The sequence below is a fragment of the Raphanus sativus genome, chromosome 7, assembly GCF_000801105.2.
Source record: "Raphanus sativus cultivar WK10039 chromosome 7, ASM80110v3, whole genome shotgun sequence".
Lineage (NCBI taxonomy): Eukaryota > Viridiplantae > Streptophyta > Magnoliopsida > Brassicales > Brassicaceae > Raphanus > Raphanus sativus.
The window spans coordinates 9,404,657-9,424,392 of record NC_079517.1 but is presented as its reverse complement, the minus strand read 5'-3'; the positions used below and the strand labels follow the sequence as shown (position 1 = coordinate 9,424,392).

Here is a 19,736-nt window from a genome sequence, read left to right as displayed (position 1 = left end):
TTATGTTCAAACCACATATTTTTCATCCGCTACTCAATTTAAAAATGATACTAATACACAATTTAGCTATCCACAACATATCCATGCACATATCATCTTTCCACAATTTATTGTCTTCCATGTTTCGATGGTATTCGATTTTCAAAACAGATCTCCAATGCTTTGATCTTAACCAAAAACAATTATATTTATAATTTGTGTCATGCTTTCCTCCGCTCATTTCATGTCTTGTGTCTATAACTTTATTGTCCACACTTTTAGCATCCATACTTTTAGTGTGTAAATATAAAAACAAAAAAATATATATATCAAAATGGATGTCAAAATACAGAAAATAAAAAAACATATTTTATTATTTAAGCAAATTTTTTATATATATTTTCAAATTGAAAATAAACAAAAACACACATACAAGAGGTAAAATAAAAACAATTGTAAAAAACATTATTTTTGTAACATAATCAATCATAGCCGTTGGATGAATTTTATTAGATTCATATGGAGAATGACCTATAATAGTTGGATGTTTCCACAATTGTTTTTTGAAAATTGTATCCACAATTCTTTTATCCACATTTTTTATTTGTGCCTTTTCAAATATAACAAAAAAGATATATCAAAGTGGATATCAAATTATAGAAAATAAAAAAATAAAATTTACTGTATCAATATATTTCTCAAATATATCTTTAAATTTAAAATAAACAAAACAAACTATAAATGAATAAAGACATTTAAAGACAAACCTTAATAACTTTCGAAACATGATTGGTCTCCACATACTCGACACCGTTAAAAAAAAAACTAACCAGCTTCTACTTTCTCTTAACCAATGTAAAAGGTAGTGGAGTCAAAACACATGGAGGAAAATGGAAAAAAGTGTGCCTCCAGCGGGATGTGTCTTAACATGTCAAAAAAAAAAGTGTCTTAAAAAGTAACTAACTCATAAACCCTATGTATCATTGAAATTTATTCAAGTGGAAAGTAAAAGCTGATAACTATGTTGGTGTAAACCCTATTTTCTCAAGTTGAAAACAGTCGTTTAGCAAAAAAAAAAAAGTTGAAAACAGTCTATTAAAACACACAACCATCAATGATAAGCTTCTTAAGATATTAATTAATGACCTCCAAAATTTTGTTGGTTAATCTTAATATGTGCTGCAGAGTTATTCTTAACCCGTAAAAATGTCTTGTTGTCTCCAAACTCTATCCACTAGGCCTGAGGTTTGCATCCAAACCGATCAAGCCGAACCGAACCAAAATTTTTGGTTTTCGGTTTGGTTATGATTTTTATTTCGGTTTAGTTCGAAATGGTTTTGAAAATTGGTTTGGTTATCGGTCCGGTTCAATTTTTAACTTTTCTTTTTAAAATAATATAGGAAAACCAAAAATAACCGTAAATAACCAAAAATATCAAAAAATCGAACCAAATATAACCGAAAAACCTGAATAAAACTTATTTAACCAAAATATCCGAAAATATCCAATTTATTTTGGAAAATTATACCGAAATTAACCGAAAACAAAACGGTTATTTTTGGAAATAAAAATGAAAACCAAAAATATACCGATAACCGAACCGAAATTTAACTCGGTTAATCTTGGAATCGATTTTCAAAATTTCGGTTAACCAAAATCCGATGGTTCGGTTCGGTTTTGGGAAACTATCCATATAAAACCATCTCATTTCTTCCATTAAACAATATGCATTCTACATAGTCAACAATAAGTGAAGAACATATATATGCCTTACTATGCCTCTAATTAATCAGAAGATTCAAACCATTTTATCCATTATTTATTCAGATATAAAAAATGTCTAATTTGATTAAATCTTCTCTCTGTCATCCGCACATTCACATAAACTTGAGCTTTCCCTTTTTAGGAGTCTCGTATACCCTATTACACGTCAATGGCAAGCCAAGAAGGTATTTTCATGTTACCCAAATCGCATGAACTTAAACAACTATTACTTGTTTTCTACCTTCAGTTTTAGGTTCCTTTCGCGTGAAGACCAGTTACGTTCACGTTCTTTAATGCTACAGCAGCACATGCATTTTGCATTATGCATAGCAGTGTGAAGCCATACCCTATAAATACAAAAACAAGACCTAAAATGTTCCTTAGAGAATATATAAAATACCGTCAAAATTCAAACAATTTTATCATACAAAACTAACTAACTAGTCATGAAGATCTTGGCATTGACAGTCATGGTTTTGGTCATTCTTTCGCCATCATTTGCGGCTCCAACTGAAGTGGTAGACACTGCTGTTGGAGCGGCATGTGACGCCAAGCAGCTTCAGCCTTGCCTGGCAGCGATTACAGGAGGAGGCCAACCCTCGGGTGATTGTTGTGCAAAGCTGAAGGAGCAACAGCCATGCTTGTGTGGGTTTGCTAAGAACCCTGCGTTTGCTCAGTACATTAGCTCTCCCAACTCTCGCAAACTCCTATCCGCTTGTGGTGTTCCTTATCCAAGTTGCTAAAAATCTGGAGATTTTATAATTAACTAAATAAATAAATAACGAGTAAGGAAGATAAATAACATTTTATCAAACTATGTTTATGAAACAATGTAACCGTTTGGATTAATGTAATCGTTTATACCTAACATTTTATCGTAGTTGATGCGAAATCATAATAAGATCGTTATGATACCTGGCAACATCTCTCCAGCAGAGCGATAGTGAAGAGTATCTGCATGTCCTTCAATCCTGTTCTTATACTGCAACCAGAAAACTACTCACTTTATCGCCATTGAACTTGCCAAAAATAAACAAACAAATTCAGCAATCTCTATACTGAAAACAATCCTAAATTTCTACCCTAGGATAGTATTTTGTTCAGTTCATGTTTAAAGCTTACCCTCATTGGCTTCCTGCTTCTCTCTGTCTATATAGTTAGAGATATTCTTATGCGCCTTGCGGTTTGGCTGCATAGCAATTCAGCAGTTTCTTGAATAGTAATCTTCCCAGTATAATCTACATAACAGAAAAAGTCACTTATTTTATATACATAACATATATATATATATATATTTTCTCTATGAAGTTTTTCACATACTTACCATTCCCATTCCCTTCCTGCTCTCCCTTCTCTCTACAACGTTTTCTCTACATTCAGTCTCATCCTTAATGCATACCTCGACTGCTTTGTTGCTACCCTTCATCTCTGCATCACTGCCTCCACATTTTTCACCCTGTTCTATCTCATGCTTAGTGCATACTTGGACTGGCTTGCTGGTTATCTCTATCTCTTCATCGCTGTATCCAAATTGTTCACCTAAGTTAGTCTTATAGTATTCTTCACTAACCATATCATCTTCTTCGGCTTTACAAACATGTGGAAGTGATTCTGGATCAGCAAGTCCGTTCTCAGGCGAAGAACAGTTCTCAAAGAGTCCGTTCCAATTTTTTCTGAATGATTTAGAATTTTTCTTATGAGTCCAGACACCACCATACTATTTAAAAATTGTTTCTAATCCAAACCCGGATCGACCCGCGGTTTGGATTGTTTCTAAAGGTTCATATTTTTCTAAAAAGTTTAGAATTGTTAATAAAGGATTTCAAATCGTAATTTCACATTTTGCACAGTTCTTTTCTGAGTGTGCTTCAATTTAACCATAGACTCATTACATTTGTCAATGACAATATGTTTTGTAAATGGTTCAATGTTTTGTAATATGTTCTATTTCGAGTTTCTACTTTCTGTATCACCTTCAACACAATTTTTTTCAATAAATGACGAAAGCCACAACGATTTTCCATAGATGGTCGATCATTCTCATTCACCATAATGAATCTTTTATCCACTCCAAGCCACTACACAACACGTTCTTAAAAGGATGTATCAATCTAAAATTGAGGTAATTTGATTTTTAGTGAAGTTTAAGGGGGGTGTATTAAATCTAAAATTTAAAGTAATTTGATTTTTAATTAATTTGTAGATGATTGCATGAGAATTAGAAAATTTGGTGTGATTTTTGTTAAAATATTCTAGAATCTTATCTAAAACATTGAGATTTTTATTTTTATTTTTATAACTAAAAAACTCTTCTCAAACACTTTAGAAACACTTAGAGGGGTGTATTCAACCGAGAGTTTCAGATGATTTGTATTAAAACGATAAATTCACTGTTATTTAAACATGAATTTTAAAAACCCATTTAAAATCTACTGTTATTGAACTTGACATTTCGTAAAGTACTCTGAAATCCACTGTTATTGAAAATATTTTAAGTTGTGGAGTTTTAAAGTTTTGAGGTGATTTTAGAGTGTTTGGGTGGAGTTTCTTAGTTAAAAAAACTAAAACTCAAATCCCATTGTTTTAGGTGATATTCTAGAGTAGTTTAACAAAAATCACCTAAATCTCTGTAACTTATTAAAATCATCTAAAACTCCATTAAAAATCAAATCACATCAAATGTTGAATTGAATACATCCCCCTTAAAGTATTCTGAAATCTCCAACTTAAATTCAGCTCGATAACAGTGAATTTCATAGTGTTTTATAAAATGTTAAGTTCAATAACACTTTGTTATTGGATTTTAAAGTGTTTTTTTTAATTCACATTTGAATAACAATAGACTTTTTATTTTAATAGAAATCACTTAAAACTCTCCGTTAAATACAACCCCCTAAGATGATTTCAATAAATTGAAGAATTTAAAATGGTTTTTATAAAACCACTCAAAAATATCACATAAAACAATACAATTTGAATTTGAATTTTTTAAACTAACAAATTCCACCTAAACATTTAAAATCACTTAAAATCTATTGAGCTTAAAATATTTTCAATAACAATGAATTTGAAAGTATTTTAAGAAATGTAAAATTAAATAACACTAGATTGTAAATGAATTTTTGAAATTCATGATTGAATAACAATAAATTTGTCATTTTAATACAAATAACTTCAAATTTTTGGTTCAATACATACCCTGAATCTTTCTCCAATTAGGTCTTTGAAATTTGGCATTAACTGATTATTTAGTCACTCTCTTTCATTTATTGCGTTTTCTTCTTCTGCATCAGTCAGTTTATGCAGTAAATGGTCTTTTTGCCTTATTCCACACACTATTTCTCTGACATTTCTTTAGGTTATCTGTAGCAGAGTAACAACAATGACGGAAAGGAACTTTTTACTGGTCAAATTTCGTAAAAATAGAACATATATTTAATTGGATTTTATGTTTCAAATAGGCCCTTCTAAGAAAATTCCAGGCACCTAACTTTGAAATCGAACAGGAAAATAATTTTATAGTCCCAGGTGGGAACCCGTCTTATATTCTATAAACAACAAAGAGTAAAACTCGTTAAAATTCACTGTTTCTTGTCATCGTTTACCAATACGCATTCCAAGTCTTTGTTGTAACTTGTCAGTCACCTAATTCCAAAAGAACCTTCGATTTGAAAAGTATAAACTTCAGAAAGTAACATTAATATATAATAAAGAGTAGGTTGGTCAAAAAACACCAAACATAGCACATAGGTTCGTTTAATTCAACTCTTACAAAACCAAAACATTCACCAATTCTATTCATATCTTCTTCTTCACCATTTTTCTATCTGCCTCTCAAAACAATGATCGATATGTTTCTATCCTCCACAAAATCTATGTTCTATATAATCATCATATGGATGCTTTTTGTGATCCCATCTTGTGTTTTCTCAGCTAATGAGCTTCACGGACTCTGCAGACAACCGTCTAGCTGCGGCAATCTAAATCTCTTGTATCCTTTCTGGACATCTGGCAGAGAAGACTGTGGCCACCCTGAGTTCAGAGTCAACTGTAGTGATGGAATCGCAGAGCTAAGCATCACCGCCGTGAAGTATAGAATCTTAGAGGCGAACTATGACTCTGGTGTCATACGACTGGCAAGATCGGATTTTATCGGTGGTCTTTGTCCTAAAGATCTTCTTAATGCGACCTTCGACGAAAGCATTCTTCCACTTTCTCCTACCACTGAGTTTCTAACAATCTATCACAACTGCCGCCAAGCTTTTCCACAGTATGTTTCTTCTTTTGTTGGAGATCTTCCTTGTGGAGATGGTGATGCTGATGATGATGACACAATAAGTTACTATGTGACAAGAAATCTCTTGTCCCCTCAACTTGTCGGGATTAGAAGTCAGTTAGAAGAGTTTGGGTCATCTTGCACAAGCGTAAGTATTCGTGTATCAGCAGGGCCTTTGCTGAACACACTACAGAACAATCGGACTCAAGAAAATCTGCAGAAAGCTCTTGCAGAGGGTTTCCAGCTTGGACTTAACCAAGAATGTTCGAGGTGCTTAGACTCTAAGGGTGCTTGTGGATTTAATCAAAACTCAGGTGGATTTGTCTGTTATTGTATAGATGAGCCAAATAACCGTACTTGCAGTTCTAGAAAAAAGGGTAAGATTTCTAGCTTATTACATGTCCTAATTCCATTAATTTTCAAGTCTCAAATTTTAAATATTTATTAACTAGTATTAAAAGTTTCTCTTACTGACCTTTTCCTGGTGTTATTCTGATGACGCAGGCATCTCTTCTGGAGCACTAGCAGGTATATACCCTTTTCCTGTTCTTTTGCAACACCTAATTTGATTTACCATAAGCAAACACAATAGTCTTCTTATTCTGAAAATTGTTTTTTTATTTATTTTTTTCTCTAGGCATTGTGGTTGCTTGTGTATTGCTGGTGGCCGTTCTTATAGCCGTAGGTTTGTTCTGTCTCATCACCCGGAGAAAGAAGATACATGCAGCTCAACACGTGAACAAAGGCTTGCCAATAACGTCATCTTCAAGCGTAGGAACATCAAGCTATCCAACTTCCACAACAATCTCAAGCAGCAGCAATCACTCTCTTCTCCCCTCAATCTCTTACATCACAAACGCAAGCACCTACTTTGGAGTTCAAGTTTTCACCTACGAAGAACTCGAGGAAGCCACTGAAAATTTCTCTAGAGAGCTCGGAAACGGCGGGTTCGGTACAGTCTACTACGGTAAAAAACCACTGATTCTTTAACCCTCACTTCAAAAATATTTGCATTCTGACCAAACATCTTTGGTGGTTTCTGAAAGGCGTGTTGAAAGATGGACGATCTGTAGCAGTCAAACGACTATACGAGAGGTCCCTAAAACGCGTTGAACAGTTCAAGAACGAGATCGACATCTTGAAATCGTTGAAACATACTAACCTCGTGATTCTCTATGGATGCACGTCGAGACACAGCACAGAGCTTTTGCTCGTCTACGAGTATATCTCAAATGGAACTCTTGCCGATCATCTTCACGGAGATCGTGCTGAAGCTCGTCCTCTTTGTTGGCCAATTCGTCTAAATATTGCCATCGAAACCGCAAGTGCTTTATCCTTCCTCCACAAATCAGGTAAAACAACAACTGTGCCAAGGCTCATCAAGTTTTAGGCGCCAAATTTATATAAAAGTTTAATTAATACAAAATTAGTGTAGTAATTTATCGATATATATTTTAGGTGTTTTTTTTTTGCTAAAGTATATTTTTATATGTTTCTAAATTTATTCATATTTTAAGCGATTAAGTACATAGTATTCAGACATGTGAGGAAACATAGTAGAGTTTCGTTTGATTTGATTTGGTTTTGTTGCAGGGATCATACATAGGGACGTAAAGACAACAAATATTCTTCTCGACGACAACTCCACGGTGAAAGTAGCTGATTTCGGACTCTCACGGTTGTTTTCCACAGACCAAACTCACGTCTCCACGGCGCCGCAAGGCACTCCAGGATATGTAGATCCGGAGTATTACCAATGCTACCGTCTAAACGAGAAGAGCGACGTTTACAGCTTCGGAGTCGTACTCGCTGAACTCATCTCTTCCAAAGAAGCCGTCGATATCACAAGACATCGCCACGATATCAACTTAGCCAACATGGCAGTTTCCAAGATCCAGAACAACGCGGTGCATGAGCTCGTCGATCCGAGTCTTGGATTCGCGAAGGATCCAGAAGTGAAGAGGATGATGGTATCTGTGGCTGAGCTTGCGTTCCGATGTTTGCAGCAGGAGAGGGAAGGTAGACCGTCGATGGAAGAGATAGTGGAGATTCTGAAAGGGATCAAGGGGGAGAACCGCGGGACGCAGCCACCGGATGTGGTGGATATTGAGGTAAACGGAGAAAATGACGTTGGATTGTTGAGGCATAGTGTTCCTCCGCCAGTTTCGCCGGATACTGATAAGTGGACTAGCAGCTCTGATACGGCGGCGAGTTCATTTTGAGAGATTGTATAATTAGGCCTCCTCCCCTCGATGTTATGTATTATATCGACTTCTTGTTTCTTGGGGGTCCAAATTTGACTTCATTATTTATTTATTTATTTACTCTTATGTATCAAATGGACCTATTAGTTTTATGTTTTAACGGTTAGGAAGATTTGTATCTTTCTATTTTACAATGAACTCCTTCTGTACTGAATACAATAATCCTCATATATAAAATCACCTAAAACAGTAAGTAAAAAGTTAAATATACATTATAAATTTGTATACTCAGAGGCCACAATAATAAAAGAAACACTTACTTGATTTACATATCACGTTTATTTTTCACCGACCGTAGATTTTTTTGTGACCTATATACAATTCCATAATAAATTGTAACGCAGAGTGTTTTGTGAAAAATTGCCAAAACTACCATATTACTAATATCATTTTCATGTTTACATTAACCACATTTACCCTAATTTTTTTAAAGTAAATAGACACTTATCATTTTTAACATTTCAAATAACCAATAATTTTTTTTTTAAATAATTATATTTTATCATTTTTTAATTTATGTGAAACGTTACGAATATATCAAAGGATCGGTGAAATATTATTCTAATCTTATGAAATATTAAGTGTTTGGTTTATAAAAGTGGTTTATTTGTAACATAGTATTAACACCGCGTCTTTTAGAATACCGATTGCCTAAAGTCACTGCATATTTCATGTTGTCCATAGATCAATCAAATAATATGAAAAGAAGGATAGTAGTTAAAACTTTTACAATTAGCTGAAAATTCATGAGTTACTATTCTATACTTGAATAGATGAACATGTTTCCATTCTTTGAGTTAGCTATTTATTAATCAGCAGAAATAGTACTCTTCCAAACACACAGTGGAGAATTTGGTCTTATTGGATCTAGACGATCTACATTTCAAATATATTGACCCTTAAAACACTTTTGAAAATAAAAAAAAAAGTGTTTTAAACTGAAAGAGATAAACCTTTCCTAAAACATATTATGCTTCAGAAGCAAACCAGAGCTGCAGAAGAACTCCGAGCCTGTTGTTTCTGGTAGTGGCGATGGATAGGCAATTGTTCTTTACTTGGTGGTCAATTAATCTGACCAGCGATGCAGTAGGCATGGGGTTTGAGCCATGAGGTCTTTCATTCATTTCCCTCCAGAAAGAGTGAACGGTGGCTTGAAAAACAAAATGCACCAGAAATCTAACCCTGCAGTCGAGAGTGTTGCTGACTAGCAAAAGAATTAGACTATCCCAATCACTAAAGTGTGAACCAAGAAGCCCCTGTGTTAGCTGGGTCGATGCTGCCACAGCATATGCACTCTCAGAGAATAGATGGTTGCGGAGTTCAACACTGTGTGACAGAAAATACAAGCTGGATCAATGCTTGAATTCCATGTGAACATACGATCCCCGGTTGTTAACCTATTATGCAGAGCTAGCCATGTACAGAAAGCGTACTTAGGTGTCGCATGCTTAAACCAAAATGATGTGTGCCAGTAAACTGTAGGAGCAGCTTGTCGAATGAGTTGCCAATTGCCATGTTTTCTTTGTGCTGATTTGTAGTTAAATCTTCTTATGATTTGTAATTAAATTATGTAAACCAAGAACAAATATAATTAAGATTAGATCAAGTAAACCAACTCAAATTAGGAATATGATTTCCTAAACTATTATGGTTTAGGTTTTGGGTTTTCTTAGCTTATCATTTAGTCACTTTCTTTCGTTTTTTTTTAAACACCGTCACATTTTCTTTCAATTATTGCAATTTCTTTATAGATTGTAATAGGAAAACGACAATGACGGAAAGGGACTTTGCGCAGGTCAAATTTCGTAATAACAGAAATAGATTTAATTTCTTTTACAAAAGGAGAATATTCCGAGCACATTGTTTTGAAGTCATTGTACGGATTATTATATAAATCAAACAAGAATAGAACTTTGTATTGTCCCAAGTAACTCGTGTTTTATAGTATTTTATAAACAAATAAAAAAACTCGTTTAAATCACTATTCATTTTCGTCGTTCACCATGCCTTCAGAGTCTGCGTTGTAAAAGTTGTAAGCCATCTAATTCCAAAAGAAGCTTAGATTTCTAAGATATAAAACTCCAGAAAGGATCATCAATCTATATAATAAAGAGAAGATTGGTCAATAAAAACCAAACCTAGTTTGTTTAGTTCAACTCTTACAAAACCAAGATTTCACCAATATTTTGTCCATATCTTCTCCTTTTCTTCTTCTTCACCATAACTCCTATTTGCCTCCCGACACAATGATCGATCTGTTTATAACTCCGAAAAAATCTATGTTCCATAGATTCATATGGATGCTCTTTGTGATCCCATCTTTTGTTCTGTCAGCTGATGATGAGCTTCACAGACTCTGCAGTCAACCGTTTAGCTGCGGCAATCAAAGCGGTCTCTTGTATCCTTTCTGGATATCTGGCAGAGAAGACTGTGGCCACCCTGAGTTCAAAGTAGACTGTAGTGGTGGATTCGCAGAGCTAAGTATCACCTCCGTGAAGTACAGAATCTTAGAGGCGAACTATGACTCTGGTATCATAAGACTCTCGAGATCAGATTTTATTGGCGATCTATGTCCTAAAGATCCTTCGAATATGCCGTTCGACCAAAGCGTCCTTCCGCTTGTTCCTACCACCGAGCTGCTAAGAATTTATTACGACTGCCGCCAAGACTTTTCACAGTATGTTCCTACTTATTTTGGAGCCCTTGCTTGTGGTGATGATGATGGTGACGATGATGATGGAAGAAGATATTATTATGCGACGAGAAACCTGTCTTCCCCTCTGTTTCAAGGGATTAGTCCCGTTTTAACCAACCTCAGCTTGTTTTGCGATAAAAACGTCAGTGTTCCTGCATCCGGACCCGGGCTGAACACGCTACAGTTCACTTCAAGTAGAGATAATCTAAAGAAGGCTCTTGAAGAAGGTTTCGAGCTTGGACTTAACCAAGATTGTTCCACGTGCTTAACCTCTAGGGGTGCTTGTGGGTTTAATTGGAGCACAACTGCATTCACCTGCTACATGGACGGGCCCAGTAACCGTACTAGAAACAACGGTAAGATTTATTTTCTTCATGTTCTAACTTTTACATGTTTTAATTTTTCACAAGTACCACAGTTTGCCCTTACCCAAAATCCTGCAGCCTTATGAGTGTTACCAGTAAGATTTAAAGTTATGTATTTAGATCGAACTTACCTTTTTTGTTTTTTTTTTATGGTGACAATCCATTAATGGAGGTCTCTCTACCGGAGCTATAGCAGGTACTTACTCTTTCTCCTGTTCTTTCAAGAAACCTGATTTGATTACAATATACTACATGCAACACGACAACATAGTCTTATTATGAAAGCCTTGTTTTTTTTTCTATCTCTAGGAATAGGGATTGCTTCTGTATTGGTGTTGTTATTTCTGATAGCCGGATGCACGCTCTGTCTAATCAGACGGCGGAAGATACAAGCAGCTCAATACACAAGCAAAGGCTTGCCAATAACGTCTTATTCAAGCAAAGAAGACTCAAGCCATCCAACTCCCAAAAAAATCTCAACAAGTAGCAATCACGCCCTTCTCCCCTCAATCTCTAACATCACAAACGCGAGCACCTACTTTGGAGTCCAAGTCTTCAGCTACGAAGAACTGGAGGAAGCCACTGAGAATTTCTCTAGAGAGCTCGGAAACGGCGGCTTCGGTACTGTCTACTACGGTAAGAACCAGTGATTTTTTAACCTCTCACTTCAAAAGATTTTGCCTTCTGATCAAATAAATATTTTCTTTTTTTGTAAAAAAATCAAATAAATATTGGCTATATCTTTTAAAGGCGTGTTGAAAGATGGACGAGCTGTAGCAGTAAAACGACTGTATGAAAAATCTCTTCAACGCGTCGAACAGTTCAAAAACGAGATCGACATCTTGAAAACTATGAAGCATCAAAATCTCGTGATACTCTACGGATGCACATCGAGACACAGCAGCGAGCTTTTGCTCGTCTACGAGTATATCTCAAATGGAACTCTGGCCGATCATCTTCACGGTGATCGTGCTGAAACTCGTCCTCTTTGTTGGCCAATTCGTCTAAACATCGCGATCGGAACAGCAAGTGCTTTATCCTTCCTCCACAAATCAGGTAAAACAACTAAATCGAATTATTAGTGTGCACCTTGGACTAAAGATCACATGATTTACGCGGAAAAATATATATAGTCTCTCTGTTTCAGTTTAGTTGTGATCATAAAGTAAATTTTTTGTTTCAAAATAAATATCATTTTAGAAACTCGATATAGAATTTATTAACAATATTATTCTGTTTATTTTTTTAATTAGTTGAAATATAGTTAGATGTATAAGTAATGATATTTTTATTTCAGAAATATGTAAAATTTTATGTTTTTTTATGCATAGACATAAAAAGACAACGAAAATTAGACAGAGGATTAGTGTATGTATGGGGCATAAAAAATGTTTGTTTATAATTTTTTGTTTTATGTTTTATGTTTTAGGCGGCTAGATAGATAGACCGACCCTTGGAGGAAACATATTATAATTTCATTTGATTTGATTCGATTCTGTTGTAGGGATCATACATAGGGACGTGAAGACAACAAACATTCTTCTAGACGAGAACTCCACTGTGAAAGTAGCTGATTTCGGACTCTCACGGTTGTTTTCCACAGACCAAACTCACGTCTCCACAATGCCGCAAGGCACTCCTGGATATGTAGATCCTGAGTATTACCAATGTTACCGTCTAAACGAGAAGAGTGACGTGTACAGCTTCGGGGTCGTACTCATCGAGCTCATCTCATCTAAAGAAGCCGTGGATATCACAAGACATCGCCACGATGTCAACTTAGCGAACATGGCCGTTTCCAAGATCCAGAACAATGCGGTGCATGAGCTCGTCGATCCGAGTCTTGGATTCGCGGAGGATCAAGAAGTGAAGAGGATGATGGTGTCGGTGGCCGAGCTTGCGTTCCGATGTTTGCAACATGAGAGGGAAGGTAGGCCGTCGATGGATGAGGTGTTGGAGATTTTGAAAGGGATCAAAGGCGGGAAGTTACCAGATGTGGTGGATATTGAGGTAAGCAGAGGAGATGACGTTGGATTACTGAGGCATAGTGATCCTCCGCCGGTTTCACCTGATACTGATAAGTGGACTAGCAGTTCGGATACGGCTGCGAGTTCATTTTGACAGATTGTATAATCAGGTGGTGTGTAATAAATTCACTCTGTACAACTCTTCTTTTATCTTTTATTTTTGTTCAGCTAAGAAGATCTTTATCTTTTGTATATATATGTGTGTGAATCTGTGATTGCGTTTTGGGCTACTTTCAAATTGACAATTTTAGTTTTTTTTTTTTTGAGAAAAATTCACTTTTATCCATTATTAGTACCATTGAAGTTTTATTCTAGAAAAGCTAGAGCCCCGGGGGTAATTAAAAGCACAGACTACTAAAATCAGAATTCTATAGAAAACAGAGAAAAGAGATGGAAAACACAGCAAGAATCACAGGAGACGAAAGCATATCAGAGCAGTGGCGAAAGTAGGCACATGACTACGGGTGCAAGTGCACTCACTCTTTTTCAAAATAAATTTTCTTTTATAAGGCGTAATAGATTCTGGATTCACCCCTGTATCAGAGTGATCATATTCCTATGGTAAAAAATAACCTTTTGGAAGAGAACGATCACCACAAACTCGTCCATTCCTTCGTGTGAAGACATCATCACGTCTAATAGCAAATTTCAGAAATTTATTTTGCAAAAAAAAACTTTAGAAATTTATCTCATCCATTTTCAAGTAATTCTAGAGCAAGACAGCCTATCTAAGTTCGTATCAGATATGATGTTAATATATTCGATCAAATAATTAAAAACATTATGAAATAAAACATAATGTGATGTCAGTTTCTGCTAAAATAAATTATGAGATGGTTTAAAAGAGTAGATAGTATGTCCTATTTTATTAATAGCAATTAAATTTTCCTTTTCAGTATATACAAACAGCTAAATCTTATTTTAGTAAATTAGTATACGTAGATAGGAAAAATCGTACGCAGATGCATGAATTTTTGATGTTTAAGAAACTAATATATATAGTAGTTAGATGAAATTATTGATTATGCAGATGTTTAGATTAATTTTTTGAATGCTTAGACCAATTTTTCTCAAAACTAGTTCAACATATTTTTTTTATAAAATCATTTCTAAAAATATATTTCATTTAAGTCTAGTTTGTCGACTAGTCACTAGAAGAACGTTTTGACCAAACATAAGCTGATTTTTAGAACATTGACCATTTCCATCAGCTAAGAAAAATACCACACTCGCTCTAACTGCCACGTGTAGCCTATCTTCTTCAAGAATGGTGCCGATCCTAGTCACTATATTCTTTACCTTCCACTATGAGTACTCGCACGAAGCAAAGAATCAGAACAGATCAACCAAAACGCTACCCCAACCCTTCAGATGATCAACGGAGAGAGACCCAAAGGCCAAACCAATGTCTCTGCAGAAATTCAAGCTTCTCGCCACTCACTGCAGCACCGTCGCCGAGAGTCCAACGCGCAGCCCCGTCGTCCACCTCCGCCGCCGTAAAACGCTGCGTTTGCTACTCACCCGTTCATCAGATCGGTGGCGATCACCGGAGATCCAAAAGAACGCCGAGGAACTGACGGGGGAATCGGATGGTGCCAGGGGCTTATCCGGGAAGAGAGATAAGATCCGATCTCGGAGGAAGCTGAGAGAGCTTTTCGTCTCTTCACCTCCGGTGGAGGAAGGCCAACGTGGCGGGGGCGGTGGCGATTCGAGGAATGGAACGGAGAGGGCGTTAGTACCGGTTAACGGCGTTGATACTAACGGAGGTGTTGGAGAAGAGTCAACGGGTCGACGTATGGGCCTTAACGGCGCAACGAGGCCCATGTTATCTGGGACACTTCGATGTAGGTTGCTCCGAAGAGCTTGGCGTCCCGTTCTTGTAACTATTCCTGAACAATAAAGCAAATAAAAAGATTTGACATTTTTTCTGATTGATTAAAATTCCCTTAATAAGTAACTTATGAATTTTAGTGAATCCATATGTCGTTTTTGGTTTTGGTTAGTTTTTAGGTGCTTTTTTTGTGTGTGTGAAAAGTGTATTTCTTTGTTCTAGATATGTCTCGTTGCAAGTTTTTATTGAAAAATTGCAAGAATTACTTTTTTTTTAGGAATTGAGTTTTTATTCAAAACAAATAAGCAATCCAATCTCGGAATGATTTAGATCGGACATGAAGAATGCCGACCGTTTTATTTGGATGGTGATTGGTCCAACCAAATCAGTTGACAATTGGTTCGGAAAACTATGATTTGAAATTAACAAAAGAAAACATATCATAGTCTGCTGATACGACTCAAAGAAAACAAACTGGGAAAATAACCAATTTCGACTCCAATAATTTAAACCCTGCCAATACTATCCAACAAATGATCAGTGTAAAATACGAAATTAACTTAATTATAATTAGAAAAAGTTACTTAAATATTTTAAAACGTACATAAATTTACATTGGCGCTAAACAGAAGTTATTCAACCATTAATAAGATAAAACGATGTAGTTTTAAAAAACGTGTTCATTTACGGGACATGAACTCATACCTTAATATCCACTAGGGATGGGCGTTCAGGTATTCATTTGGGTTCGATTCTAGTCAATTCGGATTTCAGGTTTCGGGTGAAAAATTTCATCCCCAATCGGATATTTCTAATTTGCGGTTCAGATCTTTGCGGGTTCAGTCCAGGTTCGGATAACTCATTTAAATTATTTTTAAAATTCACTACATACTTTAAATTTTTCAAAATCTATAAATAAAATAATAGATTACATATAGATTTGAATAATATATGTCAAAAAACCTAAAATTAACATATAAACTGGTTTAGTTTTGAATATTTAGATAGAGAATGGATAGATATTTTAAATATTTAGTGTTTTGAGTATATTTTAACTATTTTATACATTGGCTTTGATTATTTGTATATTTTTATCGTATTTTGGAAAACTTAAAAGTGTTTTATATATTTTGGATGTTTCTAAATATACATTAAATCTAAAATAATCTAAACTAATTAATATACATTATTTAGATATATAAAATAATTAATATATTTAGATATGCAAATAAACAGAAGCACTAGATGTACAAGGGTTTTGTTTGACGAAAATTTTACATTCATTCAAAAAAAATATGAATATATTTCGGATACGTTCAGGTATCCCAAATATTTTTGTTCGAGTCGGGTTTGGTTCTGATTCTTTAAATACCAAGATCATGAATCCGTTTAGATATCTAATCAATTTCAGTTCGGTATACTACTTTTTCGGATCAGATTAGGATTTTTTGTTCAGCCATAATATCCACTTAAAGGGCCAAACTAACCACTAGATTAAATTAATGTTTTGAAATATTATACAAATTCGAAATTATACAAACTACTACACTTCTTCATCTTATCCAACTAAAACTTTGGTGATGATTGTTTCTGATTTGTGTAAATATATTAACATGTTCTTACTTATTATATCTTTAATAAACTTATATCTTACTAAATATAAATAAAAACATTTATAATTATATGAAATTAAATATACTTAAAATTTTGAAGTTATTTATAAAATTCTTATATTAATTATTTTTAATTTTTAAACTTAAATGGAATTGTTTTGTTTCAAAGTTAATATTATATATCTGTGATCTTTTGTTCAAAATGTTAAGAGGCCTTTTACATTTTTTTCACTAAGATATTTTGCTCAAAATATTAGACATATTAAAAATAACTAAAATATATATAGTATATTATATTAATTTAAAGAAGAAAATTACCATTCAAGGTTTAAATTTTTGAAATAATTTATATAAAAATTATAAATAGTTTCAAAGTTATAATATTTAATTTCGTATATGTATAAATAATTTTTATTTATATTTTATTTATAATATAATTTGTTAGATATATGATAATTAAAGTATGTTAATGTTTTTATATAAATCAGAAATATATCATCACCAAAGTTTTAATTGGATTAGATGAAGAAATATAGTAGTATATATAATTTTAAAATTGTAATATTTTATTTTAGTTTAGGGGTTAGTGTACCCTTTGTAAAAGGTATCAGCAGGGGTTCAAGTCTCGGATTGAACATACTTTTATAAAAAAGAATTAGATCAAAACAATGTTGTTTTATCTTGTTGACTAACTTATATTAGAGTCAATATAGATTTAAGCAAGTTTTAAGAAGTTAAGGTAATCTTTTTAAATTATAATTGAGTTGAGGTGTATTTGATACTGGTTATTTTTGGGTCGTATTTAACACGACCGAAATTGTTGAGATCGAAATGGTCATTTTCCCAAAACAAACATGATGCTTCCTACTATATATTTACTTCCTACTATATATTAATTTAGAATCACTTTAATGACTTTTGTTCAGATGTCATTTATATAGACAATTTGAGAAACTTTTTTTATAATTTAATTAGTTGATGGCTTTTATTTTTTATTTATTTTAATTATGTTAAAAGAATAAATTCTAAAACCAGTTAACCATAGTTGCCAAATAACCCAATGATATTTTATGAAATGGTTTATATTAACTAATCAAAATGTTGATAAGAGATCATGATATTAAATTACTTGCCTTAAATCATTATAATTAAATCGGTTGATTATCAAACCAAATAATAGAAGGAATAAAATTTATATTTTGAAAATTATTATTAAACACATCCAATAATATAAATAAAATTTTGGTAATAAAAAGGGTAAATATAAAAAATGCGATTTAGAAACATAGTAAATTTTTTAAAAGTAAATATTATTAGAAATATCAAATATGTTAAAATTAGGTGGTAAGATTTAGTGGCAAACACATAAGTGTTTTTCGTTAAAAATAGTTTATTTTGAATATAATTTTATATGAAATTTTTTTAATTATTTGATCTATGGATTATATAAATTTTAATCAAAAATTATTTTGAAAACTTTAACGTTACTCATAAACTTCATAATATTTCTACTTATAATGATGATATTTAAAGAGTTAATGTATGCACCTATCCTACTATATATTAGGTGGTTTGGGAGCATCTTAATGGTTCTATGTGGTAGTATGATCAAGTATGTATGTAATAATATCTTCGTTATGTACAATATAAGCAAAACAGAGTGCTAACTCGTGATTTGTAATAGAGTTATTTGTTTTTTAAAATTTTTAATAGATTTCAATCGAAACCATTTCCGTTCCCGCTAGAAAACCAACCCATATAAAATTAGAAGAAAAAAACGCCAAAATAAAATACTAGTACTCTTAATTATAAGTTTTATTAGATCAATTATAAAGCCACATGTGGATATAAATAAATAAATTTAAATTTTGCAAGGAAAATTGCATAAACAACTGAAAACTTGTTGGTTTTGAAAGCACGAGCCGCTTCCATTCCATTTCAGCTTACATAAATTGGTACATGCGCTATCATTACAGTTCGATTTTATTGCAAGATCGTGACACACTTGCTGTCCTTGAGTTTCTTGAATTGATATTCCTATACAAATATTGAAAATATTAGTTCGAACTTTAGTTATAAATATAATAGGATAAATAAGTAAATAGTTGAAAATATGAATAGTTATTATTTTAAAAATACATAATTTTTTATATGATTAGAAGATGGTAAATGTAATTTTTTACAAAAAAAAAGATGGTAAATCTAAACAAACCTAAAACGAAGATGATCATGAAGAAAGCAAAAATAGAGGCTTTAGTCATTTTTGATGATACAGTTTGGAGAGAATTTTCTTGAAGAATAAAACAATACAATGTGTAATGCTCCTATGGTGAAACACATGTTATATTTACAGAGTTAGGTATATATATTTACAAAATGGTATATGGTATGAAATAAAATAGGGAAACAAATCAGTTAGAGCATCTCCAAATCTATGCTATATTTTCTTCTATACTCTATAATAGAGTAAAATCTACTCCAACTCATTTCTATTTCTTCCCCTAAAATAGAGATTTGCTATTTTTACCTCTATATTTAAGGGAAAAAATAGCATTCCACTATAATAGATACATATTTTTTTATTTGTAAAATGAGTTCATTTAACTTTTTGTGATATAAATAAAATACATGTTTATAGATAATATAATTCTTTTACATATAATAACACAGTTTTATTTTACATAATAATTTTTAAATTTTCACAATTATAAATAATCATAAATAAAAAATACTATTAATTTATTCAAAATTGAAAAAAAAATTAAGAAATGAAATTTAACGTTTTATTTAACTGAAACTAAAATTAAAATTTAACTATTAAAAGTTTTACATATCTTTAACATATTAATAAAAAAATCTTTAAGTTCAACCTAAATATTAATCAATATTTATTTCTCACTTCGAAATGCATTAACAAATTAT

At 33.1% G+C, this 19,736-nt stretch overlaps 5 protein-coding genes across 5 annotated transcripts; 4 read left to right on the top strand and 1 right to left on the bottom strand.

Annotated features, from left to right (window-relative positions):
- The first annotated feature begins 2,131 nt into the window (after nt 1-2,131).
- Nucleotides 2,132-2,659, top strand: LOC108816999 (non-specific lipid-transfer protein 2). Its single transcript, XM_018589576.1, has one exon. It carries the CDS (start codon nt 2,190-2,192, stop codon nt 2,484-2,486), a length of 297 nt encoding a protein of 98 aa, XP_018445078.1. The 5' UTR covers nt 2,132-2,189; the 3' UTR covers nt 2,487-2,659.
- A 2,841-nt stretch (nt 2,660-5,500) lies between these two features.
- On the top strand, nt 5,501-8,434 carry LOC108816991 (LEAF RUST 10 DISEASE-RESISTANCE LOCUS RECEPTOR-LIKE PROTEIN KINASE-like 1.4). The gene is made up of 5 exons (XM_018589567.2): nt 5,501-6,396; nt 6,524-6,547; nt 6,657-6,986; nt 7,066-7,371; nt 7,613-8,434. Exons 1-5 carry the CDS (start codon nt 5,586-5,588, stop codon nt 8,239-8,241), a joined length of 2,100 nt encoding a protein of 699 aa, XP_018445069.1. The 5' UTR covers nt 5,501-5,585; the 3' UTR covers nt 8,242-8,434.
- A 1,789-nt stretch (nt 8,435-10,223) lies between these two features.
- LOC108816992 (LEAF RUST 10 DISEASE-RESISTANCE LOCUS RECEPTOR-LIKE PROTEIN KINASE-like 1.4) lies at nt 10,224-13,665 on the top strand. Its single transcript, XM_018589569.2, has 5 exons — nt 10,224-11,334; nt 11,516-11,539; nt 11,653-11,979; nt 12,094-12,399; nt 12,848-13,665. Exons 1-5 carry the CDS (start codon nt 10,530-10,532, stop codon nt 13,462-13,464), a joined length of 2,079 nt encoding a protein of 692 aa, XP_018445071.1. The 5' UTR covers nt 10,224-10,529; the 3' UTR covers nt 13,465-13,665.
- An 850-nt stretch (nt 13,666-14,515) lies between these two features.
- LOC108816231 (uncharacterized) lies at nt 14,516-15,375 on the top strand. Its single transcript, XM_018588804.2, has one exon. The coding sequence runs from the start codon at nt 14,776-14,778 to the stop codon at nt 15,268-15,270; it is 495 nt and encodes a 164-aa protein (XP_018444306.1). The 5' UTR covers nt 14,516-14,775; the 3' UTR covers nt 15,271-15,375.
- A 3,300-nt stretch (nt 15,376-18,675) lies between these two features.
- Nucleotides 18,676-19,075, bottom strand: LOC108816940 (putative defensin-like protein 121). Its single transcript, XM_018589506.2, has 2 exons — nt 19,027-19,075; nt 18,676-18,851 (listed from the first exon to the last, which is right to left on the bottom strand). Exons 1-2 carry the CDS (start codon nt 19,073-19,075, stop codon nt 18,676-18,678), a joined length of 225 nt encoding a protein of 74 aa, XP_018445008.2.
- Between the last annotated feature and the right edge of the window lie 661 nt (nt 19,076-19,736).